At 32.8% G+C, this 22,807-nt stretch overlaps 1 protein-coding gene across 3 annotated transcripts in view; it reads left to right on the top strand.

Moving 5' to 3' along the window:
• Nucleotides 1-22,599, top strand: part of LOC126844974 (uncharacterized) — a 47,713-nt gene extending 25,114 nt beyond the window's left edge. The window contains exons 2-4 of one of the 3 annotated variants that reach the window (XM_050583514.1): nucleotides 10,930-11,036; nucleotides 13,215-16,073; nucleotides 22,525-22,599. In XM_050583514.1, the coding sequence (XP_050439471.1) occupies nucleotides 10,971-11,036; nucleotides 13,215-16,064 (2,916 nt within the window). In that variant the 5' untranslated portion in view covers nucleotides 10,930-10,970 and the 3' untranslated portion in view covers nucleotides 16,065-16,073; nucleotides 22,525-22,599. Of the gene's footprint in view, nucleotides 1-9,362; nucleotides 9,448-10,929; nucleotides 11,037-13,214; nucleotides 17,091-22,524 lie in introns of those variants that run through there. The other 2 variants (XM_050583513.1, XM_050583512.1) reach the window with 2 other exon arrangements.
• Nucleotides 22,600-22,807: the final 208 nt, after the last annotated feature.

A 22,807-nucleotide genomic window follows, 5' to 3' on the forward strand; every position in this document is an offset into this window, starting at 1 on the left:
TATTCTTGGATTGTTGAAATGATTTCAAATTTTTCGGTAATATCTGTGTTGAAGTTAACTTCAAAAACTAATATTATCAACGCGTGGTTTTATTAAAATCAGTATTCATTGACAATAACTAAAATATACAATATTATGCCAAATGTTTAGTTTTAAAAGTATTTTATTCAAAGCGCGTTCTAGAGTGAAATTTAGGGAAAATTAAAATTAATTTTATGTTGATGTAAAAAATGTATTATAACTTTTTAACAAACATTTCAATCAAATTTCGAGAAAGATATTTGGCTAACAGAAGAAAACCGTTTCTTTAAAGTTAAAAAGCATTTAAATTTATAGGTTTCCTTCTTGATATTCTAAGGAAAAAAACTTAAATTTAACAATTTTACTTTCAGATAATGTAAAAAACCAAAGTTGGTATGATGGTAATTATTATTTGATGTGTACTGTTATATCCATCCATATTTTTAAGAAAAAAAGTTATCATCTAATTTGTTTAATCGATATATTTAATAAATCTAGTGCAATAACAAATTCTAGACTATGTTTGAATTGTTGAAATCATTTCGAATTTTTGTGAAATTTAGGCCACGCGCACACGGTGCGACTGTTTTGGGACGAAGGTTGCAAATCAATTGTGCGTGCAACTGTTTTGTGACCTTGGCAGCATAAAGCTCTCGGGATCCGTACACGAGGCGATTGGAATAAGAGTAGTTTGCAATAAGTTTTAAATCGTTTTCCGCGGTCGCAGTTGCTGTTTCAAGCTACACCGACCACGGGGTTTTTTTTTAATTGTTTTTGTCAACGTGAGTGATCAACAACTTAGCTTAATAATTTGTCAGAGAGGTGGAGAATCACCAGAAGCTTTATAATTATATATATATACATATTGTCTATGTTTTTATAACATCTGCGATTAGTCCGCTTTGTTATTGATATAGGTGTATTGATATATACAGGCTACAAACATTTTTTTTTTATCATTGATAATTTTTTTCTATTACAAACAATACCAATGTTCTATTTTTTGTATATATTTACATTTAGCTTTACAATAGTAGTTTAATGACTACTGTATCGCTGGATAAAGTAAATGCCGAAGACAATTCTATTCCCCAGTCCCCACCCTCTCAATAGGACTTGCCACAAGACAATAGGAGCTCTACGGTCCCTACGACTATCAAGAAACATAATAACAAAATATTCAACTAACCACGCGTAAAACAAATTTAATCGTAATATTTTTATGTGCGTCATTTTGGATGGTTAACATTACAAGCCGTTTGAACGGAAAATTAACTCTTTAGAGTATTCTATCCTCTACAGTTTTTTGATTGAACATTTTTATTGTGTGACCAAAAGAAAACAGAAATATTTACGCAAAGGATACTTTAATAGTTAGAACATTGTAGGCCTTATAGCACAATAACAATAACTCGAACACGAAAAGATTATAAGACCTTTTTTGTAAATAATCATCTCTTCTATAATTTTTGTTTAAAATAAGGCTAAATAAATTACAAAGTTAAAATGTATAGTTGTTGGAGAAATTCACTGGATTTTATGTTCCTTCTGTACCATGCGTAGCCTACTGTATTGATAATAATCAATGATGTCTTTCTTGAGTTTCTCATCTGAATCTGAATTCGACATAGCAAAAACCAACTTCACTGTTTAATAGATACCATCAACTGATCCACAATCAGTCTTGTCGGTGTACAGACAGAAGTTTCGTACTGATTGTAAGCTAGTTGTATAGTGAAACTAGCTTGCAACCTTCGTCCCAAAACAGTCGCATTATGTGAACGATTTTATTTTATGTGTGTCCAAAAAGTTACTATATTTTTTTTGTACTAACTTTTCTATATTTTAAATTTTATTTATACGACAATATTTGTTTTTCAGAGGTACTTGGTCACCAAGGGAACACTGTTTCTCTTAAGTTAAAAAGTATTTACGTTTTTAGGATTTTTTCTTAATATTCTAAAAAAAAATAAAAACTTGTACTTAACAATTTGTTTGACAGATAATGTGAATAGTCAAAATTTGCATGATGGTAATTATTATTTATGTTGTATTATAGTATTCCTCCATGTTTTAAGACCAAAAATTGTCATTCGATTTGTTTAATAAATATATTATAAATCGAGTATAAAAATTAATTCTTAACTATCATTAGATTGTTTAAATCATATCAGATTTCAGTAAAACTTAAAATTAATGCTACTTTTATGTACACGAACACATCATAAAGTTACTATAACTTTTTCTACATTTAAAATGTTATTTAAATAAAAACATTTGTTGTTTTAAAGTAATTTGGCCAACAAGAGAAAACAGTTTTCTTAAAGTTAACAATTATTTACAATTTTAGGGGATTTTCTCAATATTATAAAAAAAAATAAAAACTTGTACTTAACAATTTGTTTGACAGATAATGTGATTAGCTATAATATGCATGATAGTAATTATTATTCATGATGACTGATGTATTATAATATTCCTTTATGTTTTAAGACCAAACGTTATCATCTAATCTGTTTAATAAATATATTATAAATCGAGTATACAAATTAATTATAGACTATGATTGGATTGTTTAAATAATTTCAGTAAAATTTAGAATACAATTTTTATTAAAACTACTTTTGTATGTGTTTATTAAGTTATTATTACTTTTATAAATTATACATTTTACTTACATAAAAATCTTTGTTTTTCAAAAGTTATTTGGCCAATCAAGGGAAACCGTTTACTTAAAGTTAAAAACTATTTAAATTATTAGGAGGTTTCTTGATATTCTAAAAAAAAATAAGAACTTGAACTAACCAATTTGTTTTACAGATAATGTAGAGAGCTTAAATATGTATGAAGGTAATTATTATTCATGTTGTACTATAATATTCCTCCATTTTCGAAGACCAAAAGTTGTCATCTAATTTGTTTAATACATATATTATAATTCGAGTAGTAAATTCTTGAATACGATTAAATTGTTCAATAAATAGATTTCAGTAAAATTTGGAAAATATTAAAATTAAAACAACTATTACGTATGTTTATTAGGTTTGTTTTTTTACGTTTTAGGCTAAATAGCCAGACAAAATGTCGAATACTTAGAATGGTACAATTTCAATTCTATAAAGATGTACGAGTTCTTTGGTAACTTGCTAGAATATGTAGAAAAGAGATTTTTGATTTTTTTGTTTAAAAATTGAGTTTTAATATTGAAAAAATGGCAATTTTAATTTATTTAATTACAAGAAACTCAATTTTTTAAATGAAAATCGGCTTCTTACACAACAGCAAAGTAGTTAAAGAACTTTGTAATTAAAACTAATTTTTTGTTTGTTCAAAAAGTTATAATAACTTTTCCTATACCTATTTATAATTTTATTTACAAGATAATATTTATTTTTCAGAGATATTTGGTCAACATGGTAAAATTTTTTCTTTAAAGTTTAAAATGGTTTTAATTGTTGGGGATGTTTCTCGATATTCTAGAAAAAAATGATAACATATATTTAAAAAAAAAAAATGTATTATTATTTATCTGTATATCTGATTTATACGCTTGTGTGTGTATTTTTATCATATGTCCAGTTTATGGTCTTTATTTATAGACTAAATATTTTCATTAGAACTTTTTATTTTATGTTTTTCTTTTTTCAAACTATATTCTAATCTAAATAGTATATATGTTAAATATTTTGTTTGAAAAGGGTTTGGAGCAACAGAGATCCCCTCATTAGAATCTGTGGATGATGATGGAAACATTAATTAAGTTAATATACACTGTTTTTTTAAACTAACTAAATTTCGATAAATAAATTTAAAATGTACTACGATATATTATATAATAAAAAATAATATAAATAAAGTTTTACTTTTTGACATCAGTTGCCTTTTTTTTAACACTTCAAAATTGTAGACGGCCCCAGAATCCGCCGCCGTTAAGCATTACTTCAGGGCCGCTTATATAGTTAATTGTGACAATCATACACATAATAATATTTAGTATTAACAACAAAACACCATACAACAATATTACAATACTACAAATTAAAATAATTTAAGTGTACACCATCTTTTGGGTGTTTTACCATGCGTCGCGGATGCTGTCATGCTTCACTTCGCTTTCTTGTCCACATCGTAGCCAGGTTTCTGCTTGAACCTTGTTGCTGTTAACTTCCAGCTATGGCTTTTCGGAACCAGAGTGGGCAAAACTCCCGGCTATTTTGAAATACTCAACCCATTCGGGTACTTAGGGGTTTTTTGGTTAGAAAACCCCAAAAGATTCGGAAACCCAAAGGGTTTTATATGAAATACTACCTGGGCGGTTTAATTGCATTGCAGTTACCGAAATGCCAAGAACGTCCAGGTCAATATTGTCCTTGAGTTTTCTGGCTATATCCGCTCTCCACCCTCTCCGGTCTTTGAAATTACTATACATTGTGGCCTGGGAGGTGGGAGTTAGCGCTTTACTGAGTGATTGTTTCCTGTCTGTTCGGCTAGGGGTTCATTCTTCTTTTATTCATGGTCTTCTTTTCAACCTCAATGTTCTTCGAGGTATCCTTCCCGATTTCCATTGCTCCCATTGTCTTCCCTGGTTTTATGTTACCTTCGTCACACTTTGTCTGCACTACGTTAGTAGCAAATCTCTGTATCCTTTCGTGAAAATTGAGTTACACATTGATTCTTATGGTAAATTGTATAGGGAGTCGAATGGTAAAGTCATTTTTAGGCAAAAGCTCTTACATAAAAAAAAGATGATTAAAAAATATTAATTGATTCAAAACGTCCTTTTTCCAATAGACCATTTACTGCAAAACGTTCTATTTTCATTTTACTTCAAAATGTGACATTTCCAATGTTATCAGTATACCTTACACATAAATGTATTGCACAATGTACTATTTCCTTCAATATTTGTTAAAACGTTCCATTTCCATTATTTTTTAAAACGCTCTTTTTCCCATACAATAGCAATGGGTGATTAAATATTTTTTTTCAAAATGTATTTATTTTTTTTGAACAATTTATACTAAAAAATTATATTTAATCAACTGTTTAATAATATTTAATTTAGAAATATCTTGTGCCACACGTTCTATTCAAATTATACATAATTTAAATTTTAGTAAAATGTATTAATCTCTTTCCTATCTTCATTACAATGTGACTTTTTGATACAATTTCCCTCCAAAATCTTATTAAACTGCAGTTATGATAACCAATCATCATAACATTTTATGTTTTTTTTTAATGCATTAGGTACTGTTAAGTTTTTAATATTTTTGAATATCTAGTGAAGTTGATTTTTATTTTTAAAATTATAATATATTTGTAATAATTATTATTATGAAAAGAACTAGAACTAACAAAATTGTTGTCAACAATATGATGAAGACGTAGGTACAATGTATCTATGTAAAAAAAATTAAACAAAACAAATATTACAAACTAACTAATTTTATGATATTTTTACAGAGTTAAATAAAGACAATAAAAGACATTTTTTTTTTTTTAAATTTCATATATTTTTTAAAATAATTGTCTTTTTTTTGGAAAAATCCCGTTTTGCTTAAAATTGCCACATTTTTTTTTCAATACGTAATTTTTCCAAATTTAATGAAAAACGTACTGTTTTTGGAAAAGGGCCGTTTTGCTGAATATACAATTTTTAAATCCTAAAAAAATGCACAAAAAATAATAATAAGGAAACGAAAGAGTTTATAAATCAATTAAACAAATTTTTAGTTTTTTTTTTAAATATTGAGTTATGATCTTAACTATTTAAAATGTTCCTAAACATTAAACTTGCTCTACTGAAAAAGTAGAAAAATGGAAAAGGTACGTTTTGAATTGTAGCCCCTCAATTGCCTAACTGACTATCCTTCCTTTTTGTTTATTGATGTCTGCTTGAATTTTTCCCATTTGTTCGACCATCTCCCGAAGTTCAGGAGCTTCTAGGGCGATTTTGAACTGTAATCCTCCATAGTTATTCGACGACCTAATCCTAGTGGCTATATTTTAATAAATCAATAAATGATGCTGATACGAGGGGAAGGAACGCCCACAAGGGTGAAGTGCCCCTTTGCATCGCCGTAATTTTTCTTCCACAAAAAAAAAAAATCGCCCACAGATCGTTGAGCGCTGTGACCAATTGTACTCAGTTGGTGTATTAATTCCGCAATATGGTTAGCAATCTTTCCTATCTCTTTAGCGCCGTTCGCCTCTGATTTAAGGCGGGTCATCTGCAACTGTTTAATCGACCGCCCGGATATCTATAGACGGGTTGGGTCGGATTATAGCGTGGTTCAATTTTTAAAGGATTCTTAAGATAAAGGGGGATAAAGTGGACTGTATGGTATGGATAAAAGATGGTACTAAACAATAAATAGATATGTAGAAATTAAATGCAATAAAAGTGTATGTATTAACAAATGATAATATTAATGTAAAATTATTAAATAATGGGGACAGGGGGGAGAATACTTATAATCTAATGCCATCCGGCGCAACAATATAGAACAACAAATATATTATAATAGATGGTACTTATCGACCATTGATTATTTGCACGGGTTGACGTTGATTCGATGATGACAACACATATGAATCTTCCGACACACACACCACCGGTCGGCTGGGCGAGCTAATTATGCACCAGGGTGCATGCGAATCGCATGGGCGATTTTATTATAATGCGTACGGAGGTACGAGCGAATCGCTAGGGCGATTTCAACAAAACACGACTATGTGTAGTCCGGGCGAATCGCTAGGGCGATTAACTATAATGCGTACAAGGGCACGCGCGAATCGTTAGGACGATTAACAACACAAATGATTTTTTGCTAATTAGCGACCATGAGGCGAAGGCTAATATGGCGGCGATGGACATCGGCGCTCACGTCGGGAACCAAAACGTTCGATGCGCACACCGGACAGAAGAACGAGCGAGAGTGTATCGAAAAACGTTATATTAACTCTATCCCGTAAACCGGTGGTGGCGGCACAGACAAGGTAGCCAATTCACCACATACGTGTGTGTGTGTAAGCGGATCCAACAGCAACAGCCCGATCCCCGAGGCGCAGGCCGTCTTTTATAGCCCCGTCATCGTCCTCCAAACCCTGTACATTACAAGACCCACATTCTCAGCTGTTCATCTTCAATTTCTTTCTTCTCGTTATATGTCCTTTTGTGTTCACGGTTGGTCATGTCAACTATTTCCCGGTCCATTGTACAAAGCTTATCTCTTATGCAATTTAGTACTGGGCATAACTCCTCCAGGTTCGCCTCGTGTACGCACTCCTTAAGTGCTTGACAAGTGCTGCCACATGACTTAAATAATAAATTATTTATTATTTAAGTACAACTATTGTGCCTCTAACCACTTTCTCATTTCCATCATCTTCCAATCCATCTCTACACCCAAACTAAATGGTTCTAATTGCTTCAGTCGGACCAACGCTTCGTTATCTACTTCATTAGTTTCTACTCTGCTCGATTCTCCATCACTCACGGTTACTGAATGACGACCAGAGTGAACCCACTACATTAGGTCAGGGTTTTACCCCATCGTCTCCACGACTCCTGCCTTCCTCTGAGTCTTCAAACCCTCTGGGAAGGTAACTTTGTTTTTTTAGAAATTTCCATAATCGGTTTTATAAGGTGGCCTTCCTTTGGGTTATTATTATAACCGCCAAAGTGTAGTGCTTTATTTTGTCCAAAGGCGGACCACATGCATACCAGCCAATTAAGGTAGGCCGTTTTGCTGGGACCGCTTGGCATAGACTCGATTAAGAGCCTGTGAGCCCTTCCACCACGACAAGGTGGGTCCCGCAGAGGGGGGGGGGCACCAGATACCTAATGTATTTTATCTACAGTACCTACTAACGCATAGTGAATATAAGTTATGAAATGTTGACCATTTTAAATAAATTATTTTAATGAGAGAATAAGTAATATATGTGATTTCGTTATCACATGCACTTTTCTGTAAAACTGCGCAGTTTTAGCGTGAAAGTATATCCATAGGAAATGAAAGTTCGAGACATTATCTAGGATTTTTCAAAAGCGATTTTCGATAAATTATTTGCAACTAGTTATAGAAAATTGAATGTTACATGTTGTAATCGGTATAATAATTATTATCGGTTTAATTTTAATTTTAAATTATATAAAACGCTAACGATTCTTGCGATTGGTTTTCCAACTTAAAGCGCCGTATGCAAACATCATAACCAAAGCTGACCCTAGCCAAACGTAGGCCATTCGATCATCCTTAACGAGGCAGTGAATTGGTATGAATTATAAACACTAACAGCCTCTTGGCAAATTGGAGTAGGATTACCACGTCAGATTCTAGTATAAAACTCCTTAAGGAAGCAACGAATAGATAAACGGTGACTAACAAAATGGATGACACAAAGCGGGCGGACCAAGAATGTACGCGTGCTCGATCGGTGCCCGATATAATATGTTATAAAGCGAGAAATGACGTGCGCTTAAGTAAGGAACCGCGGTGACAGTCACGGTCGCGTCGACGTTTTTTGGAAAATGCGAAAAGCTTATGGAAAAACGCAAACACGCTATCGACGAATGATGAATTTAAAAAAAGAAATAATCACAAAAATCATAATAACAACAACAATGATAATAGTACGGTTGTGTATGATGCACGAACTACGCGGACGACGAAATTCCGTACCTTTCCCTTTTTTTTATATGTTATTACCGCACGGCTATTGCTAGGTATACGCATAGCGCTTACCAACTGTTATATTTCAGAGTGTGTGTGGTATAATGCATAAAAAGTTTTAGCGGTGCGCCATCGCGGGTTGGGGTCGCGTGTCTTGTTTGCCGCACGCGATTCTACTTGTGATTTTGCGGCGTACCCGCGGATGCATGAGATACACTTGTTAACAAATAAAAAATTAAAAAAAAAAAGCTAGGACGAACCCGAAACGGCTGACACAGTAATTGCCGGTTGTCGTTGTCGCCATCGTATCTCGTGTTTTCGGAACTTTGACGGTGACGACGCATCAAAAGCACCGAGGAATGGCAACTCAGCCGATTCGCCATTGCCTATGTTACCGGTGTGCATAGTGCTGCTGGTAAATAATACCTATATAATTATATTATATTATATATACATATATATATATATATATATTTTACAACTGACACGACGGACCGATACCACCCTTCGTTGTTCGCCGAAAAACCCACTCGTGTTTGGCCTCAGTTTTCCTTAAACCCGTCTCCGTGTCGGAACCGTAAGTCGACGTCTACAATTTTTTCTTCTTCTCGTCTTGGTTGTTCGCGTTTTTATTTTTTTTTTTTCATTTACCTGATTGCAGTTTTGTCGTGAATTAATGATAATCACATCATTATATACAAACGTTGTCGAAAAACCTATCCAGCTCCAATAACTTCTTTTACCGGTGGGTGTACAATATTAAACAACAAAAACACGCGCTCTAATAACGATAATGATAATTATTCTTATTATCATTATACTCGTCATATTTTCCTCGCTTCACACGCCATCACAACTTACCTCGCACCAGCATATCCTTCCTGCTACTACTAACTACGAAGCTATGTAGACACAACTAATAGTTTTATTTTTCTTGTTTTAAGTTGAATTATTATTAAACAAACTGTCACACTAGATCACAGAGAAAATACAGTTTTCTCGTTAAATGTTATCTTTTGCTAATAGGTAGTGTAGGAATCATGTAGTATCATTAACGTATTACCTTCTTTTTGTAGTTTGAAGGAGTCTGCCTATTAGAAATTGTTAGCTCAATTTTACATCATAAAAGGTCAGAAATTGCAATCGTATTTCGTGTGATTTGTTTTTATTGTAAATATATTTAATTATGTCACGTTTGCATATTTGTGTGAAGTGAAATGAGAAACGGTAAAGAGTGTATTTCTTTTTTTGTTATCCGTCTTTTTCACAATAATAACATTAAAATAAGCTGAAAGATTTAATTTCGTTTTGAAATTATTTTAATACAAGATCAACTTATCGTGAACCACTCAATATCTCACTGGGTTCAATTAGTAATTGAATTTTATTTTTACATGGTGTTTTTATGTAATGTGACCTGAATTTTTCATCATTTTTTTTGCTTTTCCAGGGGGGGAAAGTTGGGAGGGGGCCTAACTTAGTTTTTTTGATAGCAACTTTTGAAACTTAAATGGTAACGCATACATTTCATTAACTTTTTAAATTGAGGATAATGTACTAACAATTTTGACGGTTGATAACCAGTTTTAGTTAACTATTTTTAAAGTTATTGAAGTTTCAAGTTTAGGACAGGTGGAAAGGTGGAGTATAATATTATTTTTATCTGCGCGCATTTCTCAACCGCACTTCCCCTCCCATCCTACCTATAAAGTTTCTATTAAAAAACTAAGTAAGGAGTAGGGTAAAAACGAAAAAAATGTGGAAAATTGAGATCACATTGTTTAAAAACATTTTGAAACAAAAAAAATTCAATTTTTATTTAACCCAGTGAGATATTGAGTGGTTCACGATAAGTTGATCACTCTGTATAAGTATTAGTATACTTATGAAACGCCAACATGCAGTATTAGTTTTCTCATAATAGGATACTTGTTTACACATACTTAGTAGAATTTATAGCTGATATTAGTGTTTAATATGTGTTATGAAACATCTCATAGTTCAAAACGTCATCTCCCATCTCATAAGACATGTTTCACGTTAAGCGATGATGACGTGTTCAATGTAGAGAAGGTGTCTTCCTTGAACGCACATATTATGGTTGTGTCATTTAAAATTAGTTTTAGGTACTTTCAGTTTGAATGTACTGAACCGTGCCACGTTCGTTATAATATTTTAATAATAGGTACCAACATATACAAACTGTGATGTTTTGTTTTTGTTCTAGTGGAGTCCCGAAGATTAAGCAACAGCATTAGATGAATCTAAATGGACGTGATACAGAGAAATTTTGGAATGATGGCCGAAAAAATCGACAGAATGCGAAGTCTAAGGGTCAGTTGATCATATTTAACAATACACAGTCATTCTAATGCTATACAAATAATGTGTTATATACCCACAAAAAAAAACAATTAGTTAGTGCACTTAAAGCAAAATAAAGCTGAGTTTGAAACGCCATTTTTAAAATATCATAGGTTTTGGCCATTATGATTTACTTAACTTGAGATAACTACTTATTGGTCTTTAGCGTACATTTGACAAAATAAAGTTTGATCAATATTGATTCATGAATCAGAGTTACCAAGTCACTAATTTATAAACAATATTTGACAGTACAGTAACATTTATTTTCTGCAAGTTTTGAGAATATCATATCATTACGCATAGAGTTATATTATACAATTTTAAGAAGGTATGAGGAGTTCTTAAACATTTCAGTTAAATATATTATTATATATTAAATATAGTAAATTATAAAATACATATTATTATTATTTTTTTTTTTTAATTCTATGAGTATATTGTAATTTAATAAAAATTAACCGTTTATTAGTTTCAATCCGTAGCTGGGAAGGTACTAATGTGTTTTTATTTTTTTAGTTAGGTCTAGACCTAGGGTATCTTCTACTGCTTAACCGATTTCTTCTTGTAGTAACTTTATAGATCAGAAATCGTACCTGAAAGGAACTTTAATGGGCCAACAACTAAAAAAGTTTACCTCTTTCCCCTTTAAAATTGAAAAAAATTCCCCAAAAATTATACATATTTCATCTTGAAATTACAGCTCTAACCTAACTTCTTTAAAAGTCGTCGCATTAGACCTAAATTTGTATGGAATATTCTGTAGACAATATACTACCGATAACGTTGACAAACCAAAAAAATATCATTAACTCTTTCTTCTAGAATAGGTAGAATTTTTTTTTTAGATAGTTTTAGGATTTAAGGTATAAAAATTAGACCTAGAATGGTGCTCTAGCATATACAATTTTCTAAAAATATCTGTAGCAAATTTTTTTAAAACCCAAAAATAAGAGAGAAATTAAATTTTGAACAGGTATTTGAAAATAATTTATTCGTTAAATTTCTTTTGTTTTACATGTAGCCTTTTTTTAGATCAAATAATTAGCTCGATGCACGTGGAAAACAACATAAATTGTTACATTTAACAAGTTGTTTGGACTTAATATAGTATGATGAATATATTAATATAAACATATAAATTTGTAGTTAAATATAGTAACCTATTAGTGGATAAAAGGAAGAAACATTAGTAATTATTTAATAAATTCTCAAAGAGACGTAATTTTAAAGTTTTGTGGTTTATTTTAACATTTATGTTTTTAATTTCTGAATTTTTTTATTTTTTTAAACTATTACCAACGTTATCCCAACCTATACTATAATACAAGCTGTAATTATTGTTTATACATATTTTTTTACTTTTTATCTTAAAGACCAGTTATGGGAAGTTTCCAAAAGTTGGTATTTAACAGTTTTTGGGCATAAGTAATTTTTTGGTTAGAGTCTCTTTTTGCGAAAATTCGATGAATTGCTAAAGTTAAGCGTAAGAGTTAAAATTACTCGTATTTGGGTAACGTCGGTAACTTTCAGGTAAAGCCGCATGTCTTACTGTTAATCTATTTGTTACTATGGTAATCGGTAGACCACAGAAGAACATAACATGGAAATGGACCATACTATATTATGTAGCATACCATAGTTGTAATTACTAACATTAATTATATTATGAACAATAAATGTATTTCTTTTATATAAAAAGCCACTGTATTTCACATATTATACTTTAGTGGAACAAGCTATCACCAAGCAATTTTTCTATCGCCTAATTTTTCATTTACTGTACAACATAACACATATAATTAAATCATTAAGAAAATTAACTTGTTAAAAAATACTGTTATTGAGTAAAGCTCGGACTCACGGTACTTGATTATAATGTGATCTCAAATTCGCCGGTAAATAATCGATATTTCAATAAGCTAAACTGGCTTGTTCTTTGATAACTATGGTTTCAAAATGATAATTTTACCTCCTTTATAAAATTGTTTTGCGTTTAAAGTTTTAATAACTATAATTTATGTAGATTTATCGTAGTGTCTATACTTCTGATTTATAAAAAGTAGTACAAAAATAACTTAAATAAGTAATACATTTCGTATATTCATTTAGAGATTTTGCTTTCTTTAATATTCACATTTTTTTCAGGAACGATGCGACAACTACGTGAGAATGATCAAACTAACGCTGGACGAGACAATCCAAGAGCAAAACTCTTTGTTGGATGGTTCAGCAATTCATCATCGGCTAAAATATCTGGGTGCAATGGATCTTAAGCCATCGGGGTTATCACCAAAAACATACGGCACACATGCATTTTACCCTAAACGCATCGGGCATAACCACAAGTATGTAGTGCTCGACGACGGTTTAGGAGTTAAAAAGCGCAACGACACTGATTTGAAGATAACTGGTCCATATTCGGCTAATACAGACTGTTACAACTTTGATGAGTATAAGCCTCAAAGTTGCCGGTACGTTGACCCTTTAATGCAAGATTACACCGAACCGTATTATGTGCCAATGCAGGTGCCGAAGAAATACGGCGATATAGTCAACTACCGGACCCCAAGCTTCGAGGATTTATATTATTTTCCGGCATCTAGACCTATAGCCCAGTATCCTAAGCACACGGCCGAACGTTTTTACAGGCGAAAACCCGTCGAACGGTATACGGAAGAAGAAGCTCCTTGCTGGTCTACAAGAGTGCCTAAGCCAGTTCGAGTGGTCGAGCGGAAACCCATGTACCCCACCACTGAGAGCTACACTGATCGTAAAAACCATTTGGCTACTGCTTACTACCGTCCATCTAGATACCATTTTCCCAACGACCACGACCCTTACCGTACGCGTTATGACCATGGCGATGACTACTACGACCACCCTGAGTACGGTTATCGATACAGCGTAACACGACCCGTTTCTCCAGTTTACTATAGTCGGTCCCGCTGTAACTATGCTGATGACCCAGAAGATTTATTAGAAAAAACCATCAGAGATTATGTGTGGGGAAATGGTACCCGTGAGAGCCGGAGAATGGCTAAATACGAGAGTTCTCCCAGGTATGGGTTTGTTGACAAGTGGCCTTGGCGGACCAGAGAAGGAGAGCATCAGGTCGGACCTCAGATTCAAGACGCCAAAGAGATAAAAAAAAGCACGATTAAGAACAGTGTTACTTTGGAAGGGAGGCGTATATCATTGGTCGACGATGATTGTGTAGCACATCCTGACGACGGATGGAATAGCGAAAAACCTGATTATACACACAAACCAGCTATGCCACCCAAGCGGATAAGTTTTGACTTAAACAATTCAGGAGACGAGCAGTTACCTCGAAAACTTTCCCAAGACTGTTCAATCGAAACTGGAAAAACCATCGGTGCGTGCAGGTCGAGCGCAGTTAAAAGAGAATCAATTTCCAAAACTATGCAGCCCGAAGCAGATCGGGTACGTCGATCTTCAACGACACCTCGGATAAAGTCACACGAACGTTCTTTGGCCAAAACCGATACAACCGGCGTACGAACCGTCGAGTGTATGGGTCAGTCTTTCGAGTCCGACAAATTTTCTAGGGAGAGCTTTGACGAAAAATCCATAGATACTGGCGGAGCCAAGTCTTATGCCAGTTTGGCAGACGAAATAGTAAATAGAACGTCTTTGAAGAATATCGACGACGGTCAAGGTTCTTTGTCAACGGTCACCATGCGTAACGATCGACCAGATAGGTCGCCTGTAGGTGACGATAGCAGCGTGGTCGATCGGAGAAACAGCAGCAGCTATAGGAACTACAGTTATAAAAATGACACCAATAGTACCGGAGAAGATAATCAATCGCCGAGTACGTACAAAGTTCCGGCCATGTTACCGGACACCGCAGTTTTCGACCAGGGCCAACTCAAAAGAGACGTGAGCATTCCTAAGCAGAATTCCAAGGATAGTTACCACGAAGACATCGAACCAGAAATGACTGGAAACGGTCGAGAGTCCGAATTGATTCGCCAAAGTTCTGTTGGAAATAACGACTACCAACCGTTTGGATCAGAAACTCATGCCGACGAACGGTATGTAGACGAAGCTTACTATCATCCGGACAATGAACAGTCCGGCGAAAGGCAACAAGAAGCGCAGGATGATCAGTATTACCAAGACTACCAAAACCAACCTATACCTGTCGATCGACAGTATGACGAACCCCAAGTCCACGATAGTAATGAATATTCCAACGATCAATATTACTATGGAGACGTCCCTGCAGGTGGGGGCGAAAACGATCCGTCTGTTCATCAGCAACGTTACGCCGAACCACAGGAGAATGTTTATGTGACCACCGAACAGCAGGATCAGCGGCAACAACAAGACGACTATAATCGATACGAAGATTATTCTACCGTACAAGGTGCCACCAACGACGGCTATTACGATTACCAAGGTGATCAGGGGGCTGTAGATGAACAACAACCTACGCGGAATGAATATTATGACTATGGGAATTATACTAACGGTCAAGAACCACAGCTATCTGATCAACAGTACGTCGCAGAGCCGAGTGAACCACAGACCATCAATCACTATAATCAGGAAGAACATCCACAACAAGAGGGAGATGATTACTACTACCAAAATAATCCAGATACGGGTGGATATGGGGACATGCAGCAAGAATCTAGCTATCCACAAGGCGAGTACGACGAGCACCTTCCTCAGAGGGAACACGAAGGCTATGGCACCACTGACGATTACTTTTATCAAAACCAGAGTGTCGGAGACTATGCGGATTCGGTGGCCAAGGATCAGGAGTACGCGGTTGACTACAACCATTCCCAGGGTTACCAAATGGACGATGGACAACCGACCGAAGGTAATCCCACGACGGACTACGGGCGTCAACAACAATTGGAATATCGAGAAAATGACATGTATTCGATGCAACAGTCAGAAGCTGTCGGTCAACTGCCAGAAGATGACGACAATCGACTAAATGAAGAACAAACAAAATAAATATAAAATGTAACGAGTACCGTTAGAATTAATCTTGAACCGAGTGAATTCTTTAACTCTTCTCGTCCTTCATAAAAAAAAATGCATAGCAACACTAGTGGCCGTATTCTAAATTTGTGTGCAGTAGCATATCCCTAACCTGGAACACCATTAGTACAATTTTATTAATACACATGCACGCTAGTTAATTCGAGAAAAAATCGAAAAGAATTCAGGTACAAAGTATACATACAACGTTGTGCAAAAGAACATATTACATTTTTAAAAATTAATTACTGAAAGCAAAATGTATCAGAGCAGTAAATTTACTATGATTGCTCAACTTTTTATTTATTAAACTATAAAGTATTTTTTATAATTTATAGAATAAATAACTAAAAAACAACCACCATAATATGGTATCAACCCTAAATACACTTGTTATTCTAATACAACAAGCTGAGCTCTTCAAAAAAACGGGTAACCTGGTACTGTAAACGCTTTACTTGTAATGTCGAACAGGTTAAAATTGGTCACTATTTTCTTTTAAGCTTGACCTATAACACTTTACATTTTAATGTTTAATTGATTCGACTTGTACTATGACTGAAATATGTCGTATTTGAGGGGAAAGGTGAGTCATTAATTCCATTACCCTGTTTGAAATATCTTTTAAATAGTTTGTTTTAGCTTCGATGCAGAGCGGCGAAGGTATTGGTTTTACTCTGATGTGGGCTTTTTTTTATCTATATACGCTGTAACTTTTTTAATACTGGACCAATTCCTTCGAATAGCAACTCTATAAATTACAAATTTCATCTAGTTGTTACTTTGGGGGGGGGGAGTCAAAGTTGAAAAAGTTTACTTCTTCACAGTCGAAAATTGAAAAAACAAAAAAAAAACCGTACGAGTTTTTAAGTTAGCGTTTATTTGAAAGTGATTTTATTCAATTTTATCACTTTTAATTATAATAATTCCTATAGACCTGTGACCTCTCCGTCCCCTCGTTGCTTTGATTCCATTATGCCTATACTCTACTGTACTAGTCCTCTCGGAAAAAATTACTTTCAAATTAACGCTTTGATGCTTATTTGTAAATACAGCAGCTCAATTTAATACTTTTTAACTTTGCTGGTTATATTGTGCTTGGTTTGGACTGTTCTGGCTTAAAAATATTAATTACCGATTTGCATCGAAGCGTTTTTTCGAAAGTGATTATATCACTTTCAGATTTAAAAATTCCTGTAAACCTGTGACCTCGCCGTCCTCACTATGCCCGACCCCACCACTGGTTTTTTAATTTTATTTCTTCTTTACAAATCAACACTTGCTCTTAACCTATATTTTAACTATCAGCTTGTAAATAGTTCATATTTATAGCTTATACTAATTATTAGAGAGTTTATATATGATTTATCTTTGTTTAATATAATATTATTATGTCATACTAAAATTAAAATAGAATGTTATTGTTATGTGATGTTTGTATAGTAATAAATACCTATATACTCAATCTCTCAAACGTCAAAACTCCGTAAACGCATATGAGCGTTTGGCAATAATTTTAGGCTCTGCGCCTGACGGATAACGTAGGGACAAGTTAGACCTTATGGACTTTAGGGTCAAGAGTGCGCTCCGACAGGGGAAGTTATGCAATCGAAAATTACATATTCTAGGAAACTAATAAATTGTTCAAATAACATTAGTAATAACAGTTGTCGCGTAGCGGCAGTCCCATAACAATGTTATTTTATTTAATTGTGTAGGCGTATATTAAAAATGTACTACAATTAACTCAGGCGCTATATGAATAATAGATAGGCTTTGTATAACTAGCGGTTTTTGAATAATATAAAATTGAGCGGATGACCTACGCGCTATTGAGAAAATATTAACGAAACAAATTTCAATTACTAGGGTGTCGTAATTAACTTAATTATTATTATTTCCAATTACAAAAGAAGATAAAATTTCAAACAAATAAACGTAAGTTCCTGTGCTGTAGGTATGACCCGGTCACGATAAACAGTTGTAGACGGTTACACTTATGTAGGTGTTATTACTCTAAGTTCAAGCACATTCGACTACATTGGTTATTATTCGTTAAATTTCATACTATGTTAGCTTCCACGTTGACAACTGATCGTCTTGTATGTATACTCAACCATACATTATAAGGCAGCCCGTAGCCAGGTCCAAATGAATACTATTGCGCAGTACATGTATTTAAATGAACTATAGCACGATATACTGTTTTGTATGGTATTCAATTAAGGCTTGACTATTATACAGCATAAATGCCGTTACTAATACATACCTATATGATTTCCAGAAGTAAAATCAGATTATTTGGTAAATAATAATAACATTATTCGTACAAGCACAAATTATACTATAAAATATAATAATTCTATATCGGTCGCTTACAGAGATTGTCATCAATTTCACAAAATAGTTTTAAAACTATAAACACGGAAAAATGCATAGTTGGCTCATCTAAAACTATGATTTACATTGACACGGTAAATTTATAGTTGGAATAACTAAATATTTAGTTGGCAGAACTATTCATTTAGTTATTCCGACTATAAACTTATTGTGTTCTTAGGATATTCATAACCATAATTTTAGTTGGTCCAACTTTGTATATTTTTTGCCGTAAATTAGTATCCTAAAATATAATACTAATGTATTTATCATGACTTACAGAAAACAATAATAATTAAAGTTACAATTGTTTTGACCTATTTCATTTTAGTACTGTATAACTACATGCATAAATCACTTGACTGACTAAATTCACATTTTTATTTTAATAATAAATTGTTTTGGTGTTATTTTTAAATAATTCCTACTTTCCTGTTGTTATGCTGTAAACATTACAATGTTATTATTTTATTTGTGCATATAATTTTATTGCTTAAAAAAAATTGGCTAATTATCATAAAATAGGTTAATTGTATATCAAACAATTTGCTAACATATTTTTAGTCGATTACACTATTAATATTTTTGCTTTGTAAAACTAATATAACTATCATTGACAAAACATTTACCTTAACGCTGTTGTGTAAATTGATCACTCTTCTTTTTACTATTATCACGATGAATAATAATAATTACAACCAAAAATTTGGTATTATAAATTCAAACAGTGGTTTAGTTTGCAGTATATTTTGCCAACAACATAGACCGTATGGAATTCCAAATGGAACAGCTTAAAAATAAGTATATAAAGGGCACAAGGGTAGGTATTTAGTCATAACTCTTAGTAAAAAGAGAATGTTACAATTTCGGTTCATCCCGTCCAGTATGTTGCACACTGTTGTATAATCTTTTTACTGCACACTTGCCTGACTTAAAAAAATCGTATGATTGTAATATTATTGCACGCTACTGTATCCCAAAATTGTATTCTTAAAGGCGTAACGACCTCGAACACTCGAAGTCAAACTGGAAACCTTTTCGAGTTAGTTCTTAACCGCCTTCTTTTCCTACTTCGAGATTTAAGACCTAAAAGGACACACTGTCTACATAAAACTCCTGTTCGCTCAATTTCTAAACACTATGCCACTGTGTAAGTTTGTAAAATTCAAAGCCTATTAATCCATTTTATCCTTAAAAACAACTTACCTCGTTATGAAAACTTATTAAATAAATTGGTTAGGCAGAAAATTATTGTGCAGTAGTAGTAAACTGTGGCAGCGGAATAAGGAACAACATTAGTCTACTCTTTGATTGACAACAACACGAGAGAATGTAGATTAGTTACTGTTTAATAATAAATGAATAAATCTAGACAAGGTATATTATATCATTAATCTTGGTGATTCTAAATTCCAAAAGTCGGTGGTTAAATAGTTGAACGGTTTTCTCGTTAACATCATATTTGTGTTCGGCATAAACTTTAACGTTAACTTGTTTCGCATAATGTTGAATTATTCAGTTGACAAACCGACATATTTTGAATATTCATTAAAGTTGTATAATTGTGTTTCCCTGCATCTTGTTGTTTAGTTATTTATCCGCTCAAAGTTATAATAATATCTTAGAGTAATATTAAAAATATAAAGTAGAAACTAGGCATAATCATTATTCATTATTCCACTTTTGTAGTAAGCATTATAAATAATATAGTGGAAAATGTATTCTTAGCTTAAAGTAAAACCTTTTATTTAATTGTATTAAAATATTTAATCTATATTTTTAGAAATGAATGTATGCGTGTGTGTCTGACCTTGAATCGATCGCCATGAAACTTTGGGAAGTTGTTTAGTACACTCCCGCGAAAGTTTTGGGCATAGTACTTTTTGTTAAAATATAAAATTAGGCTAGTTAGATAAATTCTGAGTTGACCAAAAACTCTACAATAACAATTCACGTAAGTTATGACTTATTCTTTAAAAATAATATTTAATTTTATTAAATATGAATATTTTGATAAAACGAAATTTCTGTTGTTCTATTCTATACATAACAAAGTTGTCCTCATTTTATTATTGTTAACACTGCTCCATAGGAATGAAGTGTAAACATTTGTTGTAGTAGTATTAAAATAATTAACTTGTCCAGCGACAAGACTGGCGTGAGACCAGAGATGTGATATTAATTAACGATGGGACATAAAAATCAATATTACAGTGGGGCTGAATTATTTTTCCATCACGTCAACCGTCAAAAAACTGTATTTTACTTATTGATACAAGGGCAAAAGATAAATAAATAAAATTAATATAACAATATTGTTTTAAGTAATAAAAATGGTCATCTAGAATTACGTTATGGCCCATTCGTTTTCAATTACTACGATTTACTCAAAACGTGACATCAACCTTCCACATTGTATATTATACAAGCAAATTAGTTTAATTATTAAAATAGCTGTTTAAAACACATGTTATAACTTATAATCGTGTTACAGAATTGTTTAAATACTTTTTACGAAGTACCTCAACTTAACTTGACCTTTTTATATCTAACAATTTACGAACAATATACAATTTTATAAAACTGAAGTGATCTAGAATGTTCGAGTACTTTCGCGATGGGTAGGCAATAGTATAAAATGAGCATACGCGCAAAAAAGTTATCGAAATTCTATTTATGGTACAGGGGCGCGGTCTAGGCAATTCTGAACACGCTGATGAGTATATGAAGAGTGAAAGTGTCAAACGTTCCACGTGCCAAAGTATAAAAATTGAACTTTATAATTTGATTTGTATTTTATTCATTATCGGAAACCCTTTAACATATTTTTGAGTTTTAAATATGATTGTTTTTTTTATAAATAACTATTCTTTACTTGAAAAATTTACAAAATTGTTTCCGGTAATGAATAAAATACAAATCAAATTATAAAGTACAATTTTTATACTTTGGCACTTGGAACGTTTGACACTTTCACTCTTCATGTATAAGCTACGTGACTGCGCCTTAATAATAACAGTAATAAGTAATAACAGTCGGTAAGGCAGTACACGTCTTACAAAAAGGTGAAACATGTTCATAGTTTAAATATTATTACTGTGTCATAAATTTGTCAATACACGGAGTTTTGTTTGTGTTAAAACTATCAGTGTCTTTAATTATTTTTATATTATAATAATAATATCCAAATCACTGACACACGAGTACGAGTATAGCTTTGTCCGTAACACTGGTTCTTTGGATCTGAAGCGCTAACCTATTAAACTAGCTACGCGAAATAGGTATGTTTAATGATAAATTACTAATACAAAATATGCTATCGACCAAAAACTGAAACACTGCGTTGTAGATAGTTGATGTTAAAAGGTGGTACACCGTTTGAGCTTTTATGTCAACATTTTGTTCGTGATAAAATTGATGACTGCGTTTCGCAAAAGCCTATAGTTTGACACTTAAATGGATCTTTAACATGCAATACGGCCATTATCATTATTAATTTCATATAATGTATTATTTTATTACACAGAAAAGGGCACAATCAAATATTGTTTACCCGTCTGTCGCTAAACGTGACTTGATTTCAGTTCGGCTATTTAAAGGAAAGACGGCCAAATAGCGTTTGAACGCTTCCCAGAATTCATTGTTAGAAATTAATTTATACTAGTTTAAGTAATACTCGAAACATCTGTAAATATTTTCTGGAATTCCTAGTGGATGTGTTTCTTTCAATATATCCCATCATACAAATACCTCCTACAGGTGTTAATCCGCTCTATGACGTCTGCAGATTGATTTTCACCTTATTTCTCCCAAATAAAATACATAGACAGGACTTTTATCATATTTATCATTCCATTCTGACGAATTTCCAGTAATACAACCTAAAAAACTTTTTGTTCTACTAATTCTAGTTTAAATACTAGTCAACTCCATTTTTATTCAAGCAATGCCTATTAAAACTAATGGTTATAATATGTTATATATTTTAAGTAATTTCAAAACGAACTCTAATTGAATCGGATAATGGAAAATGTCATACTTCTTCTAATTTCAGTGTAATATTTACCACAATCATTGTATTTCATAGTCCGTAAATGTATTTATAAAATTCAAGGCCTTTACACCGAACTCATTTAGCCGCCGCACAGCCTTCGTTTTCATTGAGTGTTCTTGAAAAGTTCGTAGTATATTCACGCACTCTCATTAGATATGCATGGTAAATTTATTTTCAGTGTGAATATGACCCGTGAGATACTTTGAAAGGTTTCATTTAAAGGAAAACATGGAAGCCGGCATGTTATTACGCCGTAGTGTCGGGCAAAGGGATTTTTATTACT

The sequence above is a fragment of the Adelges cooleyi genome, unplaced genomic scaffold (assembly GCF_023614345.1).
Source record: "Adelges cooleyi isolate 19-005CV unplaced genomic scaffold, UGA_ACOO_1.1 ACOO_flye_CR_arks_rails_tigmint_CR_PRNA_651, whole genome shotgun sequence".
Taxonomy (NCBI): domain Eukaryota; kingdom Metazoa; phylum Arthropoda; class Insecta; order Hemiptera; family Adelgidae; genus Adelges; species Adelges cooleyi.